This window comes from Aythya ferina, assembly GCF_964211825.1.
Source record: "Aythya ferina genome assembly, chromosome: 3".
Classification (NCBI taxonomy): Eukaryota; Metazoa; Chordata; class Aves; order Anseriformes; family Anatidae; genus Aythya; species Aythya ferina.
This window is the reverse complement of record NC_140298.1, coordinates 37595505-37613250: the sequence shown is the minus strand read 5'-3', so window position 1 is coordinate 37613250 and position 17746 is coordinate 37595505. Positions and strand designations below refer to the sequence as shown.

General features: G+C 42.7%; 1 protein-coding gene across 3 annotated transcripts in view; it reads left to right on the top strand.

Moving 5' to 3' along the window:
- EPAS1 (endothelial PAS domain protein 1) overlaps positions 1-17746 on the top strand; it is a 118633-nt gene that overhangs the window by 25776 nt on the left and 75111 nt on the right. For 2 of the 3 annotated variants that reach the window (XM_084514877.1, XM_084514876.1), the window contains exon 2: positions 8772-8846. In XM_084514877.1, coding sequence (XP_084371003.1) covers positions 8821-8846 — 26 coding nt within the window. In that variant the 5' untranslated portion in view covers positions 8772-8820. Of the gene's footprint in view, positions 1-8771; positions 8847-12952; positions 13264-17746 lie in introns of those variants that run through there. The other variant, XM_084514875.1, reaches the window with a different exon arrangement.

The following is a 17746-nucleotide window of genomic DNA, read 5'->3' as shown; positions in this document are numbered from 1 at the left end:
GTACCTAACTTGGTGTCATCTGCGAACTTACTGAGGGTGCACTCGATGCCCTCGTCCAGATCATCGATGAAGATATTAAAGAGGACCGGCCCCAGCACCGAGCCCTGGGGGACGCCACTAGTGACTGGCCTCCAACTGGACTTGGCTCCATTCACCACGACTCTTTGGGCCCGGCTATCCAGCCAGTTTCTAACCCAACGAAGCGTGCGCCAGTCCAAGCCAAGAGCAGCCAGTTTCTTGAGGAGAATGCTGTGGGAGACGGTGTCAAAAGCCTTGCTGAAGTCAAGGTAGACCACATCCACAGCCTTTCCCTCATCCACCCAGCGCGTCACTCTGTCATAGAAGGAGATCAGGTTCGTCAAGCATGACCTGCCTTTCATAAAGCCATGCTGACTGGGCCTGATCGCCTGCTTCCCCTTCAAGTGCTGCATGATGACTCTCAGGAGGATCTGCTCCATGAGCTTTCCTGGCACTGAGGTCAAACTGACAGGCCTGTAGTTTCCTGGGTCTGCCCTCCGGCCCTTCTTGTAGATGGGCGTCACGTTTGCTAGCCGCCAGTCGATTGGGACCTCCCCCGATAGCCAGGACTGTTGATAAATGATGGACAGCGGCTTGGCCAGCTCCTCTGCCAGTTCCCTCAGTACCCTTGGGTGGATCCCATCTGGCCCCATCGACTTGTGCACATCTAAGTGCCGTAGTAGGTCACCAACCAGTTCTTCATGGATAATGAGGGCCACATCCTGCTCCCCATCCCCTTCCACTAGCTCAGGGTACTGGGTATCCAGAGAACATCCGGTATTGCCGCTAAAGACTGAGGCAAAGAAGGCATTAAGCACCTCCGCCTTTTCCTCATCTCTTGTAACTAAGTTTCCCCCCGCATCCAGTAAAGGATGGAGATTCTCCTTAGTCCTCCTTTTTGTGTTGATGTATTTATAGAAACGTTTTTTGTTATCTTTAACGGCAGTAGCCAGATTGAGCTCCAGATGAGCTTTGGCCTTCCTAATTTTGTCCCTGCACAGCCTCGCTACTCTCTACTTCTTTAAAGTCCTTTAAAGTCCTCTTTAAAGTGACATCTGAACTATCATCTTCCCATATATTTTTGCTACACAGCTATTTAGGCTGTTATTCCTCCAGTTCTCCATGTTCTTTTCAGCCTGAACACTGTATCTTGCAGAATTGCTATTGATTTACCAAAAGTTATATGGTAATTGATTGCTTTTCTAGAAGACAAGGAATGGAATATAGTTCTAGTTTGTCTGCTGTGTACAACAGAAGTTGTGTTGAAGGGTTTGTAAAACCTGGTACCTGGTCTATGCAGCAAAACAAAACCAGTACCAAGTTTCCACAGAAGACTTGTATATGACTGTTTCTTGCTGCAAGCTCTGAACAAGTGGTAAACACAAAAAAAAGTTTTCAAATGCAGAAAACGGATACCCACCACTAAGGAGGAGGAAAGAGAAGATGCATCTTCAAAATAATATACTATCGTAATTCCTCTTCTATTATAAAATTAAAGGAAAAAATAGTGGAATTGCATTGATCATGTTTTAACTCCCCTCTTCCACTCGCACCGGTCTGTAATCTGTGTCCTACACACTCTTTTCCAGTTTCATGCTGCTGAAGCTGGGTTTTCCATGCCAACCACAAGAAACACAGGACCGAGGCACCTGAGGAGATGATCTTTCAGCTTCATGTCTCTCCTCATCAGCTAATCACACCATTTCTAAGTGTTTGTATAAGTCAATATTTAGTCACAGCTCCCTCTTCGTATTATTAATTAGTTCTCACTAAAATCAGAGTCCATATAACTTAAGTCTTGGTTTTGTCCTTCTCACCACAGATGATTATTACTTTTTTTTGTTGTTGTTGCTATTGAAACCTTTCTGAATTTTGTGTGCAATAAGGAAGATGTCCATGCTCATAAAATTTAAGGGTAATGAAGATCAGTCCATTGATGACAGAGCACTTGCAAGAAAAGGAAATGAAAATGGTAGAGCCATGAATGGTACAGTCTATGAAGATAGGGATTTTAAAATATGACATATATATATATATTAGTTCACTTAAACATAAAAACACGAGCATGTTTATTTGTGTTTTGTACTTGAGAGAAATCAAGTGACATAAAAATGACAGGAAGAAATCAAAAGTGTTTCAATATTACTCAAAGGAGTATACAAATCAGAAGCTTCTTGACTTGCATATTGATAGGCTCAAATGAGTTGCAAAATGAGCTTTAAAAAACATGGCTGAATGGGTCTCTGAGATGCTGATTTCTTCTCCAGCAACTTCCTCAAATAGTTATTCGAAACCTTAGAAAAGATTTGACCAAAAATGTTTTTAAAAACATAAATTATAGATGAGTTTTGGGGAAAATGATGAAAGAAGCAACACAAAACGTGATGAAGAATTACCAGATAAACTTTATGGAATGCAATAGTGCTGCAGTGTAACGTATGCCCCACTAAACAAAATCTTTCTGGAAGTTTTGCTAATAAAAGTAGTCTTTTAGTAATATCTTTTACTTTCTATAAAACACTTCAATTGATGTCATAAATGGTTTAAATTAGAATAGTGGCAGGTACTGAGTGGATTAAAACTACGTGACTGATAGTCTCAAAATGTTATTGTGAATAGGAAGTGTTTCTAGAAAGGTTTGGTCAAGTCTAGTTCTTACCAACTCTGCTTTCTTTTAGGGACTGTTGTGATCCTTAGATTTATGAGTAGAAGAATTCCAGGGAGATCAATAGAACCTACCCTTGCTCTATATTTGACTCGAGATGCCTTTATAACACATTCTAGTTAGGCTAGTATAGATATTACAGGAAATCTGCCAGGGAATGATTAAAAAAGTAGAAAACTTTGTTTGTAGTGCAACCCAGGGAGAACATACTTACTTGAAGAGTCAAGCAGAAGGACAGGAGTTGAATAGGTCACAGATCATGAGCTTCTCCCCAGGAAAAGGGAATTAAGTTGGAGGGGAAAAAAAAAAAAAAAAAAAAAAAAAAAAAAACACGAAAAAACAAAAGCAAACAAACAAAAAAAACCACTTATTTTTGATTTAGAAACACATAGCATGATGGTAGAAGCCAAGCCATTTTACGCTTAGTGTAGATTTATAACTGGGAGGATAAAACATGAGAACAGTTACCAAGAGTTGAGATGTATTCTCATCAATCATCCAAAATATACTAGAAAACTTATCTGGGATGTGCTGTTTTACTGGCTTTGGATTTATGACAACTGTATTTAATGTATGTGAAATAGAGCATTTTGAGCAAAAGTGAACTGTCAGTCTGAGAAAGATGATAAAGAGTGACATGGGCAGAGAGATGTGAAGGGGGCATTTGGAAGGAGACTTCCAGCTGCTAAGAGAGAAGGAGGAAAAAGAGAGTGAGGATTTAAAGGACAGTAGAGAGCTGACATCTCACCAGTAGGCTCCTGCAGGATAAAAGCTAGTTAGGAGGCAGCTCTGACAATGTCAGAAGGCAGACAAAGCCATGGGACTGGCTGAAGGGGGAGTCCTGTGGCAATGCTTGAAGAGTGCTTTCCTTCCTCCCATCTTGGGTGCAACCTCAAGCTGCTAACAATCCCATTTACTTCTCTGTTTCTTCAGAAGAGATGTGTTAGGCTCCTCAAAATATAGGAACTGGAAGTATAATTTTATGGATCTCTTCTAAATCATGAAGATTAAAATTAGCTCAGCTTCTACAGGGGAAAAAAAATCCAAGAGAAAATCAAACAAAGCCATTTACAAGGCATGGAATATTTTAGTCAGTCAACAATACTTCCTCTTTTTTTTTTTTTTTTTCTCCTGCTGTTATAGTCCCAAGTCCACTGCCTGCTTGAACACTCACTTTGTGGTTAAAGTTTCCCTACCACTAAAGGGGTACTTCACAGAGGGTTTTATGTTTGAAGCTAATAGGAACTAATCATCCATGTTGTTTACAGACCAAAAATCTCAGATAGAAAGTGAAAGTTATCCCACATAAGTATAGCAATTCTCAGCCTCTGAGCTCAGGACTAGTCCTGGTTTTATTCTGATACTTAACCATATAATTACGTACTTCATGACAACACTATTTCCAGTCTCAACTCCTTCATCTGAATCCTTCGTAATCTGTGTCTGTTATTTATTCCACAAATTTAAATGTTTTGACATAAATTACACATTCATCTCTCAGAAGATTAATTCTCTCTTTTATTTGACAGGTTTTGCTGGAAAAGAATTGAAAATCACCTTCAGAATAGATATTCCAGTTTTGTCTTTGTGTTTTTCATTGTTTTAGGCTGTATGGTAGGGGATATCAAGTGTTTTCTTGTTGTGTTTTTTTTTTATATATATAAAAATCTAAAGAATATTCAGTGTTTTAATGTGAATTAGCTTGTCATTTGAACAGAAACTTCTCTGTTGCATGTATTCAGACTACAAAAGCCACTGTTTCCATAAAAAGTCATCTGTTCCTCTTGTTTCCCTTCCAAAACATTTTTAGGAGACAAAACTACAGAACACAGAAATTAAAATTAAATGGAAAAAATAAAAATAAAAAATAAAAATATTTAGGGACAAATTGAAAACTGTGCTAATAATGTGAACACTGGGTTAATTCAGCTTGTTAGAGAACTGCTGAAGTCATTTATGTGCCTGTAACTTTGGATGTATGCCAGCGCCCTGTGTTAAGCCAAATCATATGAGTATCCAGTCAATGAAGGACTTAAAAACTTAAGTTCTTTACTGTGCTTGGAACAAATCTGGGTTTATTTAAGTAAGATGCCGATTCCCTGTTGTTACCTTGCTTTTGGACATTGCTAAAGAGTATGAATGTACTTTTTATTTTTCTGACAACACAATGTGTGCAGACTTTCAAAAGCTTTTCTGAGGCCTGGATGCATTGAATGAAATGGCTAGAAAGAATTAATAATCATAGAATATCCCCAGTTGGAAGGGACCCACAAGGATCATTGAGTCCAACTCCTGGCACTTCTGCTAAAACATATGTCTGGATAACCAGATCAGTGTCTGGAAGCATATAGGTTTGGGGGAAAGTCTTGATAGCCAAAGCGGTTTTAGCTAAATTGTTGTAATAACAATTGGTGTTATGATTTCAAAATCCTGCTGTTTTATTGAAAACTGGTGTCAGTGAGGACTTAGGAAAATCCCACCAGTGATCATTTAGCATAATGAAAACAACTCGTGCTGACAGTGGGAAATGTCTTAGGTTGACTGATGTAGATGCCTTTAATGTTAATGAGGGGAGCTGTTTTCAGTGGCATCATTTGTGTTGATGTTCTGCGGGACTCTTTTAGCAAAGTTTATACCTGTGTCTCTCTGAAAACTTGAGCACAGAGTTCATGTATTGCTTGTTGTTTCCTTCTGATGCAAGGCATGTCTGGGGCTCTGCTATACTTGTTTCAGGGCTGGTGACACAATTCAGGGAGAAAACCTGCTGAGCCTGTCAGGCTGGCCAAGATTTTGGGCCATACTGGCCTAACATGCTCCGTCCGCTATTTGAAAAATGTAATTGGAGGTTTTAACCGGGTTCCTGAAGCCTCTCTGTCTAGAGAAAAACTCTGTAAGTCAACAACTCCCATAGCTTGATCAAATGTGAGGGTTTTTTTTTTCTTATTGGTTTGTCTGAAGAAAGCTTGGTGTAGAGCACCAAAAAAACGTCCTGGAGATGGAGATTCAGAGCTTTTAGCACTTCTTAAACTTAATTTAAAGATAGTTGAAGTATGATATGAGTCTCTGGGCTAATTCCTCTGTCAGAGGTAGAGACAGAAGAAAAACAACACATGATGATGTTCCGGATTCCATGTTACTGAATTGGATTTTCAGACACTTGAATCCTGATTAGTTGTCTGTATCAATGGAAATGAAAAGTGACTTGGAACCAGTGACTACCTAAAGGTATTCATGTGGTCCCCAGTTTTGGTTTTGTGGAAATGTAAGTACATATAGCTGTTAGTTCTGCTGTTTAATATTAATTTTGTGTATGCAAAAATGGAATGATGAGCTCTTATTTGAATGGATTTGTTGTGACCATACACCCTGCCAGTTTGGGGTTCATCATTAGGGAACCTAAGCCAGAATGGTGGTTCTTGTTTTCATTCTTATGACTAATGAAACCCAGGAGGTAAGGGTTTGGTGAACAGTAAAGCCTTCCTCTTCTCCCTTGCCAAAGCAACTCACAATGAAATTGTTTGGGTTTCTTTGTGTGTTTGTTTGTTTGTTTTTTCCCCCAGAAATAAATGACTTGAGAGACAATAGTTGCAGTTTTCTACTTTTTTTTTTCTTTCTTGTCAAAATGGTACATAGTATCATAAATCATGTATTGTAATCTAACAACATTAATGAAGAGAAACGTCTCAGTGTCATTACTGATAGAAGGTGCTTCACACAAAGGGTGCAGCACATCAAAATAGGAGAAAAAAAAGCAAAGCTCAGAGATGTTTTTTGTGGGGGAATGAGGGACAGCTATCCAATTCCTTGTCTGTATGTGAATCACTTACACTGTTACCAATATCCCATGTTATCAGTACTTAAGAGCCTATAAATATTTCCAGGAGCAGACCTACTTAAGAAGCAAGTGTTAGGCCCTGTGCCAAATGGATCCTGGAGTAGTTCCCCAAAATAGAACAAGTTTCAGGGTGAAGGGGAACAAGGTGAATGTTACCAGCACTTGAAATAGTCAGGGTGCCGTAGTCTCGTGAAGACTGAGGAGGCAGCTCATGAGCAGCTTGGCTGTTAGCACGGGGCGGCTGTGGTAGGGAGGTGGAGGCTGCTTGGAGTCCCACCTGTCACTGAGCCCCAGGTCAAGCTCTTGCTCTAAGGCACTCTGTTGTCAAAATTATGCTTGTTGTTGACTGAGAGGGAGCTAAGGGAGGTTTGGCTGGGGGAGACCCACTGTGATTACCCATTACTGTCTCAGGTAGATTAAGGTTTAAATTATCCAGAGTACATCTGGGAGCTGCACAGAGTAACTTAGGGCCTGGAATTTCAATTACCAAGAACACCACACACCAAAAAAAAAAAATAGCTTTTTTTATTTTTTAGGACAAAATGAAAAGGTCTAGAAGTCTAGGAGCTTGAGCAATAATTTCAAAGTGTGCAATGATAAATTCTTTATCTCTTTAATGACGTTCTCCAGTTCCCAGAGAAGCTGGTGTTTTGGAGGGCAGGGATTTATCATCTAGTATAGCAGTGTCAGGAGAACTTTTGCGTTTTTTCCAGTTTTGCAGTAATTTGTCACCTTCTTTAGGTGACAAGTGTCCATAGGGTTAACAGGTTCAGTAACTGTGTTGAACACCAGTAATTTAAGAATGACTATTTTAAAACAAGCATTTTTTGAGGTCTTCTTTAAAGTAAATTAGAGTCTTTGGGGAATAAAAACAATGCCCAAATCTCTAGAAGTAACTGCCACAGATGAAAAGATTTAAGAGCAGCATTTCCAATGGCATTTAGATTCCTAAAATAAAATACACGCAGGCGTGAAAAATCTCTTGGCTCTTTTTAAAACTCAAAGTTCTGCAGTGAGCATGCTACACTGCCTCTAAATAAATATTTGGTGAGTGACTGAATGTTAACTACTAGGCACTGGTATCGCTGCAATGTTGCAAAAATTCTCAATCACATCTTCCCATCTCTTTTTGGACGTTTATCCAGCATGCAGTGCTTTTTGGGAGGGAGAGCCTCATGTTTATGAGGCTGTCTCTCACACGGGAGGAGCAACTCCTGTGTGAAGACAGCTGTTTCACGGGCATAGGAGGTAATGATTATGAAAAACATTGCTACAAAGTTTGGCTTTTAAAATCCAGCGAGAGGAATGTTTTCCCTTCCCATCTGAATGTTACTGTTGTTTTTGTTGGCTCTGGGTAAAACTTGTCTCTGGTGATCCCTCAGTCATGCTTCCTTCGAAGAGCTACTGTCGAGGAGCAGCAAGCGGCTGCAGAGCTCTGCTGCCTGACACGAGAGCTGGCAGCTGGTGGGGGATGGCGGGGGACAAAGTAAATGGGTTAAAATCGAGTAGGAGGTGGTGATTACTGGTACATCTATATGGTGCCTATTTTCCAGAAACACTGGGTTAGAATTTCTGTAAATGAAGGCTGTATCTGCCTCATACTTTATTTTCATTAAGTTGAACTACTACTGCCTTACGTATCAAAAAGCATGCAGTAAAGTTCTGTATTTCCAGATTTTACTCTCTCCTCTTTGGTATTGTGTTTTGTTTTGTTTTGTTTTCCCTTTGTTTTTGGGTGTTGGTTGGTTTTAGTTTTCTTTCTGATTGTTTTTTTAGTATGCTGGAGTCTAACATGTACCCAAAGGTTTTAAGGTTTGGGGTTGTTGCCCTGGCTGCATTGGAGTTGTTTGCACTCTAAATAATGTATTTAGCTTTCAGTCTTTACAGGTCAATAAGAAAATGTAACTGAAGCGCCAACAAAAAATGTAACTGTGAATCAGTATTTCTAAATAATATGCTATTGAAGGTCAGGGGAAAAACCCAAAATAAAAGCTTTCTTCATTTAGCAAGCTGGATTGGTTTCTTAGTTGAGCTTTCCCAAAATTTCAAAATGATAATTCCCAGTACCAAGACAGGAGTGTTTCTCTGTTCCTGTTCATCATCAGTTTTCTTTTCCAGATGGTCCTATTACAAACCATCACTTTCTTTGTTTTACCACCTTTGCTTGGAATCAGTTTGAGACATCCTCAGAATGTAATTTTGAAAAACTCTGAAAGATAAGCTGAGTAATTTTAAGCCTTTTAATATTTACAGGTACATTCCCTACATTTTGGCCATCGTGTCTTTTCTTCACGGAAGTGTGATGACTGAAACGCCTGGAATGTGTCTGTAAGTAATCAATGCCTCAAAATCCCTGAGCTTATCAGTGAGCCTTGCTCAAAGGTGTGCTCCTGGTATTCAGAAGCTTTGAGATACATCTGCATGTGTTCTCTTAAAATAGCACTTTACACTAGCAGTTACGTTATTGCCTATAGTGCATTGCTTTCTGCGTAGGGCAACAGCGGTGAGTGCTGTTATAAATTGTTGGTGGTTCTATTTATTTTTTTTCTCGATCTTCCTTCTAGTATTAAACTACACAAAAGGCAAAGAAATCTTTAAGAAAGTCCACGTTTGCTAGCTGAGCTCCTGTTCACCACTGATAATTGGTTGGTGCTGCTGTGTGCAGAAAGGGCCCAGCTCCTGACCGTGCAGGAAGTACAGCTACACAGAGATACAGCTGTGGGCCAGCAATCATGAAAGAAAGTGTAAATGAGCATAAGTGACTGGTGACTAAGAAACACTATTTCTTTGCACCCCAGCTCAGGCATTTTTGTTACATCTCCATCTTAGTAGTCTCCACCTTCTGCCATGGACCTTCGTGTTTTATCCAGTTTACAATTACCACTTTTTCCCCTTCAGAAGGTTAATTTATTTTTTTTTTTTGTCTCATTTGCTATCACATATAATAAGTGTTCTGTGGCTGTAACTTATTCTGGTATGAGTAAGTGAGGAATCTCTTCTATTTCCTTCAAAGGATCAGATGTGTTGCAATAACAGGACTCTCCTTTCTCCCCTCCCCTTTCCCATAAGATAATTGTTTGTTATTACAGGCCTCAACTTTTTGTTGTCATACTTTCTGGTGGTGTTGAGGAGCCAGAAAAAGAAAGAAAATGACCAGGGATTACTAATGAATCTGAAACACTTCAACCTCTCAAGTTGTTTTTAATTTTAATAATAATGCCTTCCTTGTAAGGAATGGAGTGTCCATGTATTCTTTTGACTGCCCTGGAGCATTAATTGCTGAACAATCTTGAATGTCTGTATGTTTTACCAACACTCTTCTAGTAAATACAGGTGCCAGTAGCATGCATGCATAATACAGAGTCCAAGAAGTGCTTTCCCTTCGTGGCTGATAGCTATGCGCATTCAAATTGGCACACGCACTGATTTGGATGGTTGATTACATACATATGTATATCCTGAGAAGACGCCATGTAGCATAACTGGTCCTAAATCAGTGGTGTGTTTCAGAATAAAGGGCAGTAATCAGGAGCTTGCCTGCTTCTTGTTTGGGTGATGTGGTGTTCCTGCCTTGGTACACCAGAAGGATGAGTCGAGCTCCAATGGCCTAGTCCCTGCTGTATGCAGATTTTCTAATTTCTCAGTGCAGTTTGACCTGAGGGTAAATCATGAAACTTGCTAACACAACATGATTTTATTTTTGTAAGTCTTCCATTTGTTTTCTTCGTAGAGTCTAGAATAAAAGCAGTTGACATAAACTGGTCCCTGTTGACTTGAGGGACACATAGAGAGTGAGCCACTGTTATCCTGGCAGATGGTAACAAGTCATTTCCAATGCCTCTCATATGAAGATTGCTCTTAGGAAATCAAGAACTTTCTATTCCTATATCATTTCTACAGTAATTCACACGGGAGCAATGTGGGGCACTTCCTATAATTTCCAAAATGGGGGTGGCAAAAAAAAAAAAAAAAAACGCTTATATTTTCACAGACCACAGAGAAATCTGTGGATCTAGAAAGCACATCTAGATGAATTGTTACATTGATTCTGCTGTAAACCTTCACAGGGTGGGGAAAACAGAAGCTAACCATATTTTCTGAGTACTTTTTCTCCTTCTGTGAACTTTCTTCTGAATGATGCCTATTTTTTATAAGTTAGCTGTAAAATGTAGCAAATATGAGATAAAATCTAAGGAGTAATATAGGAGTATGAAACAGAAAGAGCCCATACAATGATGATAGTAATTGAGAGGGCAAGCTGTGTTTACTGGCTTGAACCAAAGCTGTTTGAGGTTTCTCTTGGCTTTCCTGGAAGTTGTCATCTCCTGCAGATTAAATATGGCATCTCTCTGAAGTAATTTCATTCCCAGTGTAGCTCCTATGGAAACTTCCAAGAGTCTAAGTACAGAGCAAGTCCACCTTACGGTGGACACTACTGTTAATAAATAGTGTCAGTAAAGAAGATTAAAGCAGTAATGAGGTATGTTTGAAAATAAACTCTTGTGATTCTCTCTGCTGTTCTCCATCAAGGCAAAAGCTTCCTGCCTCTTTCTGTAGGAGCCATGAGCCAGGATTGTTGCAGAATGGGTTGAGTAGAGTGACAATGCTATTAATATATTTGATCTTTCCCTCCTTGAGTAGTCCTGGGAAAGGGAGGGAATTAACACGACAAGTAAGCTCCAGAAGGCAGGACATTTGTTTGCCTTGTGGTCAAAGCGAGGAGCTCAGCTGCCAGAAACAATAGTACAGACAGCTTGGGGAACTGACATTGTCATGGAGCTGCAAGAACAGCTCAGTCTCGCTCACTTTACTTTAGTGACTCATCAGCAAGGTTCTGGTTTTGCTGGACACAACTCTACCCTGAAGCCCACCAGCCTCTCTCCACAGAGGAGCACAGGTGGTGCTCGGAGGTGAATGCTATGATTGTGAAAGCACTTTCAGACCTCACTGGTCTGAAGAGTTTTAGGCTGTTAATCAACTACACTATATCCATGTGGACAGAGCCAACAAGAGCTAGAGCAATGGGCTGGACCTGAAATATTTGAAATTTACTGAGTGGTTTAGATTTAGCCAGTTTAAATGCTTTTCTTGTCTGATTTTTGAAGGCAAGTTGTTTATCCAAGTGAAGTGCTCTAAGATACAGCAAGGAGCATTGACATCAGCAGAGATCAATGAAGGACGAAGAAGTCTATTTAATCTAGGAAATGAGTGACTTGGCTCTTTGATCCTGTTGCATTCTTTTATTCCCAGAAGGTTAAATTTAGTCCTGCATACACAAATTCTGTTTAACTAAGTTTACTTAGGATTTAAATATTTGTGGGTTTCTTTTGTTTAGGTTCTCTTGTATAACAAGAAGGAGAAAAAAAAAAAACTGTTACCACCTAATTAGGCTGTTGCTGTGTAAGCATGTGTAGCTCTTTTCAGACCTGAGAACAGCATATGCAAATTCAAACCCAAATGCATTTCTTTAAACACTCATATGGTATGAAAGAGAAAAACCTCTGACCCATTGTACACAAAGCAGCCTATGATACGGCCCGGGGAAATTGCTCAAATTTGAATAACTGAGGAATAAATCTAGTTTGGCTCATTTTGCCTGTAGTACTTCCATTTCCCAGCAGTACGGGAAGCCTCGCAGAGCTCAGTGCAAAGGTGTGCCTTTGGGTTGGAGATGGGCAAGTGTAAGTGAGGGTAGCTACTCTGGTGTAAAGCAAGGAAAGAGAATCCGTGGTTTCATTTTTCTGTTGGCCCTAACTCTAGCAACCTGTAGCGAGTGCTAGCTTTAGCGCTCCTTGCCGCGCAGCCCTACCTCCCTCTGTTTCCAACAACCGCCGGATTTTGGAAAGTTTAGGCTGCAGAACACCCCCGCCGCCCAGAAAACGAACTCGAGAAGCGAGGCTGAAGCAGAAATCCCAAGCTGCGAGTCCCAAATGCGGTGCCCCGGCCCCCAGGGGCTGCTCCGCACCGTGCGGGCAGCGGCACTGCGCAACCCGGGGCTGGCGGGGGCGTTTTGCCGGTACCAAAAAATCCTTTTTTTTTTTTTTTTTTTTTTGTGTGTGTGTGTATTTTTTTATTTTCTTTTAAGGGTGGTGGGAGTCCCCCTTTTATCGCAGGTGCGGCGGCGGCGTCCCCCGGCCGGCCGGGAGGCGCTGGGAATTACGGGGCTCAGCCCGCCTTATTATGGGCAGGGAAATAAGGCGAGCTGCAAGAGCCGGAAAGTAAAAGGGTTTTGGGGAGGGGGGTCCCGGGACCGGTGTGTGAGGGGGTGTCCCGGGACCGGAGGAGGGGTGGAGGGGGTCCCGCTGACCCCAGGGCCGGGGGCGGGGAGACCGGGGCTCGTCGGCAGCGCCCTGCCGGCCCCATGGGCGGGCGGGGCCGAGCCGTGCCGGGCCGGGGCCGTGCCGGAGGGGCCGGCCCTGCCCCTGCCCCCGCGGCCGGCGGCGGCCCAAGGTTTAAAGTGAGAACTTTCTGCGGGCGGCGCCGAGCCGCGCAGCCCCGACACCGCCACCCGGCCGCTGCTGTCCGCCGCCGTCGTTGCTTTCTCCCTCCCCCCCCCCATCCCCCGGGCGGGCCGTACAATCCTCGGCAGTGTCCTGAGACTGTACGCCCGCCTCGGGGGCGAGCCGGTGCTCCGAGCCGAGCCGTGCCGAGCCCCGCGGGCAGGTGCTGAGCCCGCCCCGGCCCGAGAGGCGGCGCAGGAGCCGGCCGCCACCGCCGCGATGACAGCTGACAAGGAGAAGAAAAGGTGAGGGGCGGCGGGAGGGGGGGTCCCCGGGGCTGGAAAAGGGGCTGGGGGCCGGCGGAGAGGCGCTCGGCTCCTCCGGGCTCCTCTGCAGGGGGAGCGGCGGTGCCCGTCCCGCTGCCACCTCCCCGGGGCCGGCCGCCACCCGGAGCGATGTCCCCGGTCCCGTCCCCGTCCCCATCCCCGGGCAGGTGCACCCGGAGGGGCTGAAGGCAGGCTGACCCCCCTCCCGGGCTGCCGCTGAGTTTCGTAGCGGAGGACGAAGTGTTTCGAGGGAAGCATCCCGAGCCCGGCGTGCCGGGGGGCTGCGAAGGCCTGGCTGCGGGGGGACCGTGGGCACGGGAATAAATTTCTAATAAATGCCGGCTCCTCCTGGCTGCAGCCCCCGGGGTGCCCGGGGAGGTCCCCCCGGCTGCCGGCCGCTTTTCCCGGTGTGCGGTGCGGGCTGAGGAGCGGGGAGGCAGGCGATGCCTTGTGCCGGAGCGGGTTTCCCGAAGGGAGCAAAAGCGGCTCGGAGGACCGGAGTCCCGCCGGAGAATCCCCTCTGCCGGCCCCGGAGGCTGGACATCGAGCTCCAGCCGCGATCCCTGCCGTAGGAGGTGCAGGTGGAGAGTTAGGAAAGTAAACACGGCGTGGGGATGAGCGAGGGCGCTGATATTGGTGAGGAATAAGCAGGGGAATAAAGGTCCACGAAGTCTCACAACAGGGTGTTTATTCGGGCTGCTCTGTACAACCGGCAGGCACAGGGCTGCCCCTGTTGCTGGCTCAGGTTGCTCTTCTTTTCTGACTGGAGATTGTGTTCATAAAAGATGTGATTTACCGAGTAAGAATTTTATCTTGTTGTTTGTCATGTGTACTTTCCAGTTGATGATGCAGTAAACACTGGCTTTGGTTCGTAGAATAGCTGCTTTTTTATTGAGTCACCCTGTGACCACGGAGTAGGGGAGCTATCGTCGTACATCCCATACGTTTCCCATGTAGCCAGTCCCTGTCTATCAAACACTGTTAGGGAAACACCTCGAGTGTATTTTGTTCCAGGCGTCAGGCTTGTGCTCAGGGTATAAAACGTGGGTACATTACCTCTTTTGTGGAGGTCTTTTGTTGGAGAGAGTAAACAATCATAGTGCAGTAAGATGGGCTCCTAAGAACGTGTTGTAGGAGTTTATGGGAACTAGAAGAATGAAATAGTGTATGTACAGGGAATACACAGCTCCATGCATTTATCCTATCACCTCATTTTATGAGAAATTCTTAATCTCTTCGGGTTTAACCTCTTATGTTCAAACACAGTAAGGTGTACTCTTGAGTGTAATCTTTCAGTACAGCACGCTGAAGTGCCCTGTAGAGCTACTCTTAAGATACGCCATAGAAACTTCACAGAACTAGAAACTTGGAGCGTTCGAATGCTAATCACGGCTCTGTCCTCAATTTCACGTAATATTGTGACATCCCACTGGCAGTTTTCTGTCTCTCACAGAAGTAGGCTAATAGTTGTTATCTGGCTCATGGGATTGTTGTGTAAATTGATGTTTGTGAAAGAACTGGGAGAGTATCACATGAGTGATTGAAGATAGCACGCTCAGCGCCTCCCTGGCCGTGCGAACATGTACCTCGCTACTGGAGTACTCCGTAGTCTACTGAAGCAAGAGTATATATTTTCTTAATTTTCCAGTACTATTACAGAATAGATTTATTGCCTGAATTCAATAGTTGTTTTATTATTTGCTTGATTTCTCTCCAGATGTACAGCTGGGATCTCTAACCTGACTTGCTAATAGCGTTTATAAATCAATTTCAGGGAGAAAAGGTGGTGGGGGTAATCTGGTTTACCAGATTTGCAGGCAACTCTGGAACATATGTTTGGAAGAGCAGTTCTCTTACTATTAAGCAGATGCTCTGTGGAAGATAATCTTTGATTTTTTTAATGGTCATTTAAGTTGAAGAGCATCCTCAGGTTTTTGTTTGAAGCTCTATCTGTCAGTGGAAAAGAGCAGTTGCTTTCTCTGGAACAAACGTAGCACGTTTATGGTCATTTCTTTCTTTTAAAGTTAGTAGGAGGTGCTGAGTTGAGATTAACGTGATTATTGTTTTTAATCAACAAAAATGTTACTATCTGCATAGTCTTAATAACAAAGTCTGATGTTTCTTTCAATGTCAGTAATTAAAAACTGAGAAATGGATGAGTAATAAAAGGGTAAAATTCATTTTGATAAAATAATAAAAGCGGGGAAAATAATCTGTATTTATGATCATGCGCAGTACAATAACAATTTGTAAATAGGTCCCATGGGGACAGCCTTCTAGTATATCTTTTTTTTTTTTTCTTCAATTATTCAGTGTTTTTGTTAATTTTATTTGAGGGAAGTTGTTATTTTGTTAGGAATGGATGGTTTGTTAAAGGGACTGTTCTGGAAAGACAACAGTTTATGTTTGAGAGAAGTTTGAAAGCAGTCTCAGGGTGAATCAGGTACCACTGCGTAGAATACATAATTTCATTTGGGCTTTGTAGCTGTGTTGTTTGTGGGGTTTATGTTTGTTTTCTAGTAGCATGAGAAATAAGCCAGTTTTGCAGCTTAGTGAGATTCTGTAATAGTGGTTCCCTTATAACTACAAAGTACTGTTTTGGCCCCAAAGTTCAAAAAAAAAAAAAAAAAAAAAAGTGTCTAGTTTTGTGATCCAAAGGCTGTAATGTTATATAAATTTGTTTAACTTCTTATCCAGAGAGTAAACAAATGAGATTCCTCCCAGTTATTGACTAGATAACTAACTGCTTTCAGTTACTCTTTTATATTTGGCATTATTATTTGCTGAGCCCCTCCAATGAGACACTTTGTGCCTGAATTTCCACTTACCTTTACTTCAGGAGAGTGATTCTGAAGTCACTCCTGGCTGTTCCTCCTCAGGATGAGGAAACGGGCCTGACAGCACCGCTCTCCAGAGCTCAGGTAGTCACTTGCTCTTAATGGATGCATTCAGATGCCAGGATATGTAAATGTCTCAATATGCCAAGGTGTTAAACTGTAGATTTCAGGAAATGTACGCTCTGAGCTTTATGCCACCCAGCATGCTTTCTATTTTAAGGTGTGTCACTATTGTCAGTTATATTGCCTCTTATCTGTTGTGATGACGATTAGGTCACCCACTTGCCACTGTATTTTTGTCCTTATATTCCTGTAAAGCTCACTTTATGTGCTTCAGATGATGGTGCTTTGAACACTTTGCTCATAGATTTGTTACATAGATTACTTGACCTCATCCAAAATTTTTTCAAGTTTTATTATCGCTCAACATTTCTCCGTGCATGGCCCATATATTTAATTCACTTCTGATTGCTTCAGCATTAACATCTGCCCAACAATTTTTCTTATTGGAATTTCCAAAAGGAAATATCATCTCCTGAATTCCTGATGAGCAATCTATTTATGGTATGTTAACAAGAAGTTTGGACTTCAGCACCAAAAATGCAGATGTTTCATAGCATACAGGTCTTCTTCAGTGACTGGGGCGACTCAATCAATACTCATCAGTTTAACTGCAGAGTGACTGTACTTCTGCTACTGTGTCTGGATGGGACCTTCTGACCCACATGGCCTCTATGCACATTGTACAATGCTGGTCTATGTTGTGGAACAATTTGGGAAGCTGGAAACGTTTGCAGCTGGTGTATTTTCTGTCCAGAGACTAGTTACCAGGTCTGAAGGACCAGCATATTCCTCTTGGTCTAATTCAAAACTCAATGATTTTTAGATTATTCTCTCTGGAAGGAGGTAAAGTGAAGAGTAGTAGGCACCTGAGCTGGAGATTCTTCCAGTAGGCCTACTGTGACAATTACAAGTGCTTGAGAAGAAGTTTTTATAGAAAAGTTACTGGCAATGACATCACCAATACTTTGAGAAGTCTTGAGCGTGACATTTGATTTTGTCCCTCCTGCTTTCTGCATTAACCACCCTTTCTGTATTTCTACAGATGTAGAAAGGGCTTTTCTACCATGGGGTGGCCAAAGGGCACAGGAGTGAGGAATTGTAGGCTGCACATGGGTACATCCCCTTCTGTCAGCAGTGGCACGTAGCAGAGGTTGGGCTGAGCTCTGACTTGGGTGCCCGGGCCTACTTCAAAAAGCTTGACTTGAGCTGCCCAGCTGCGGTGGCTTCACATCCATGGAGCTGAAGTGTTTGAGCTTAATGAGGGCTCAATGGCTTTCACTGTGAGAGTGGTGTGCAACGTGAGTGCTTCCTGGTGTGTGCAATCCTCCCAAAGGTATCTGGGCTCCTGAGGATTTGTGCATTGTGCTGATGCCACAAGGGCCAGTTCTTTTCCTGGAAAGTGCTTGTCCCAAGAACAAGTTTATCTACGACTGCTGTATATGATATAGCATCTTGTGTTGTCATCTCTTTTTTACTTCATCTTAAGATGTTTTTTGTGTATCACATTTATCCTGTTTGACTCATTGGGAATACCTTGCTTATTGGTGGTACTTCACTGATAG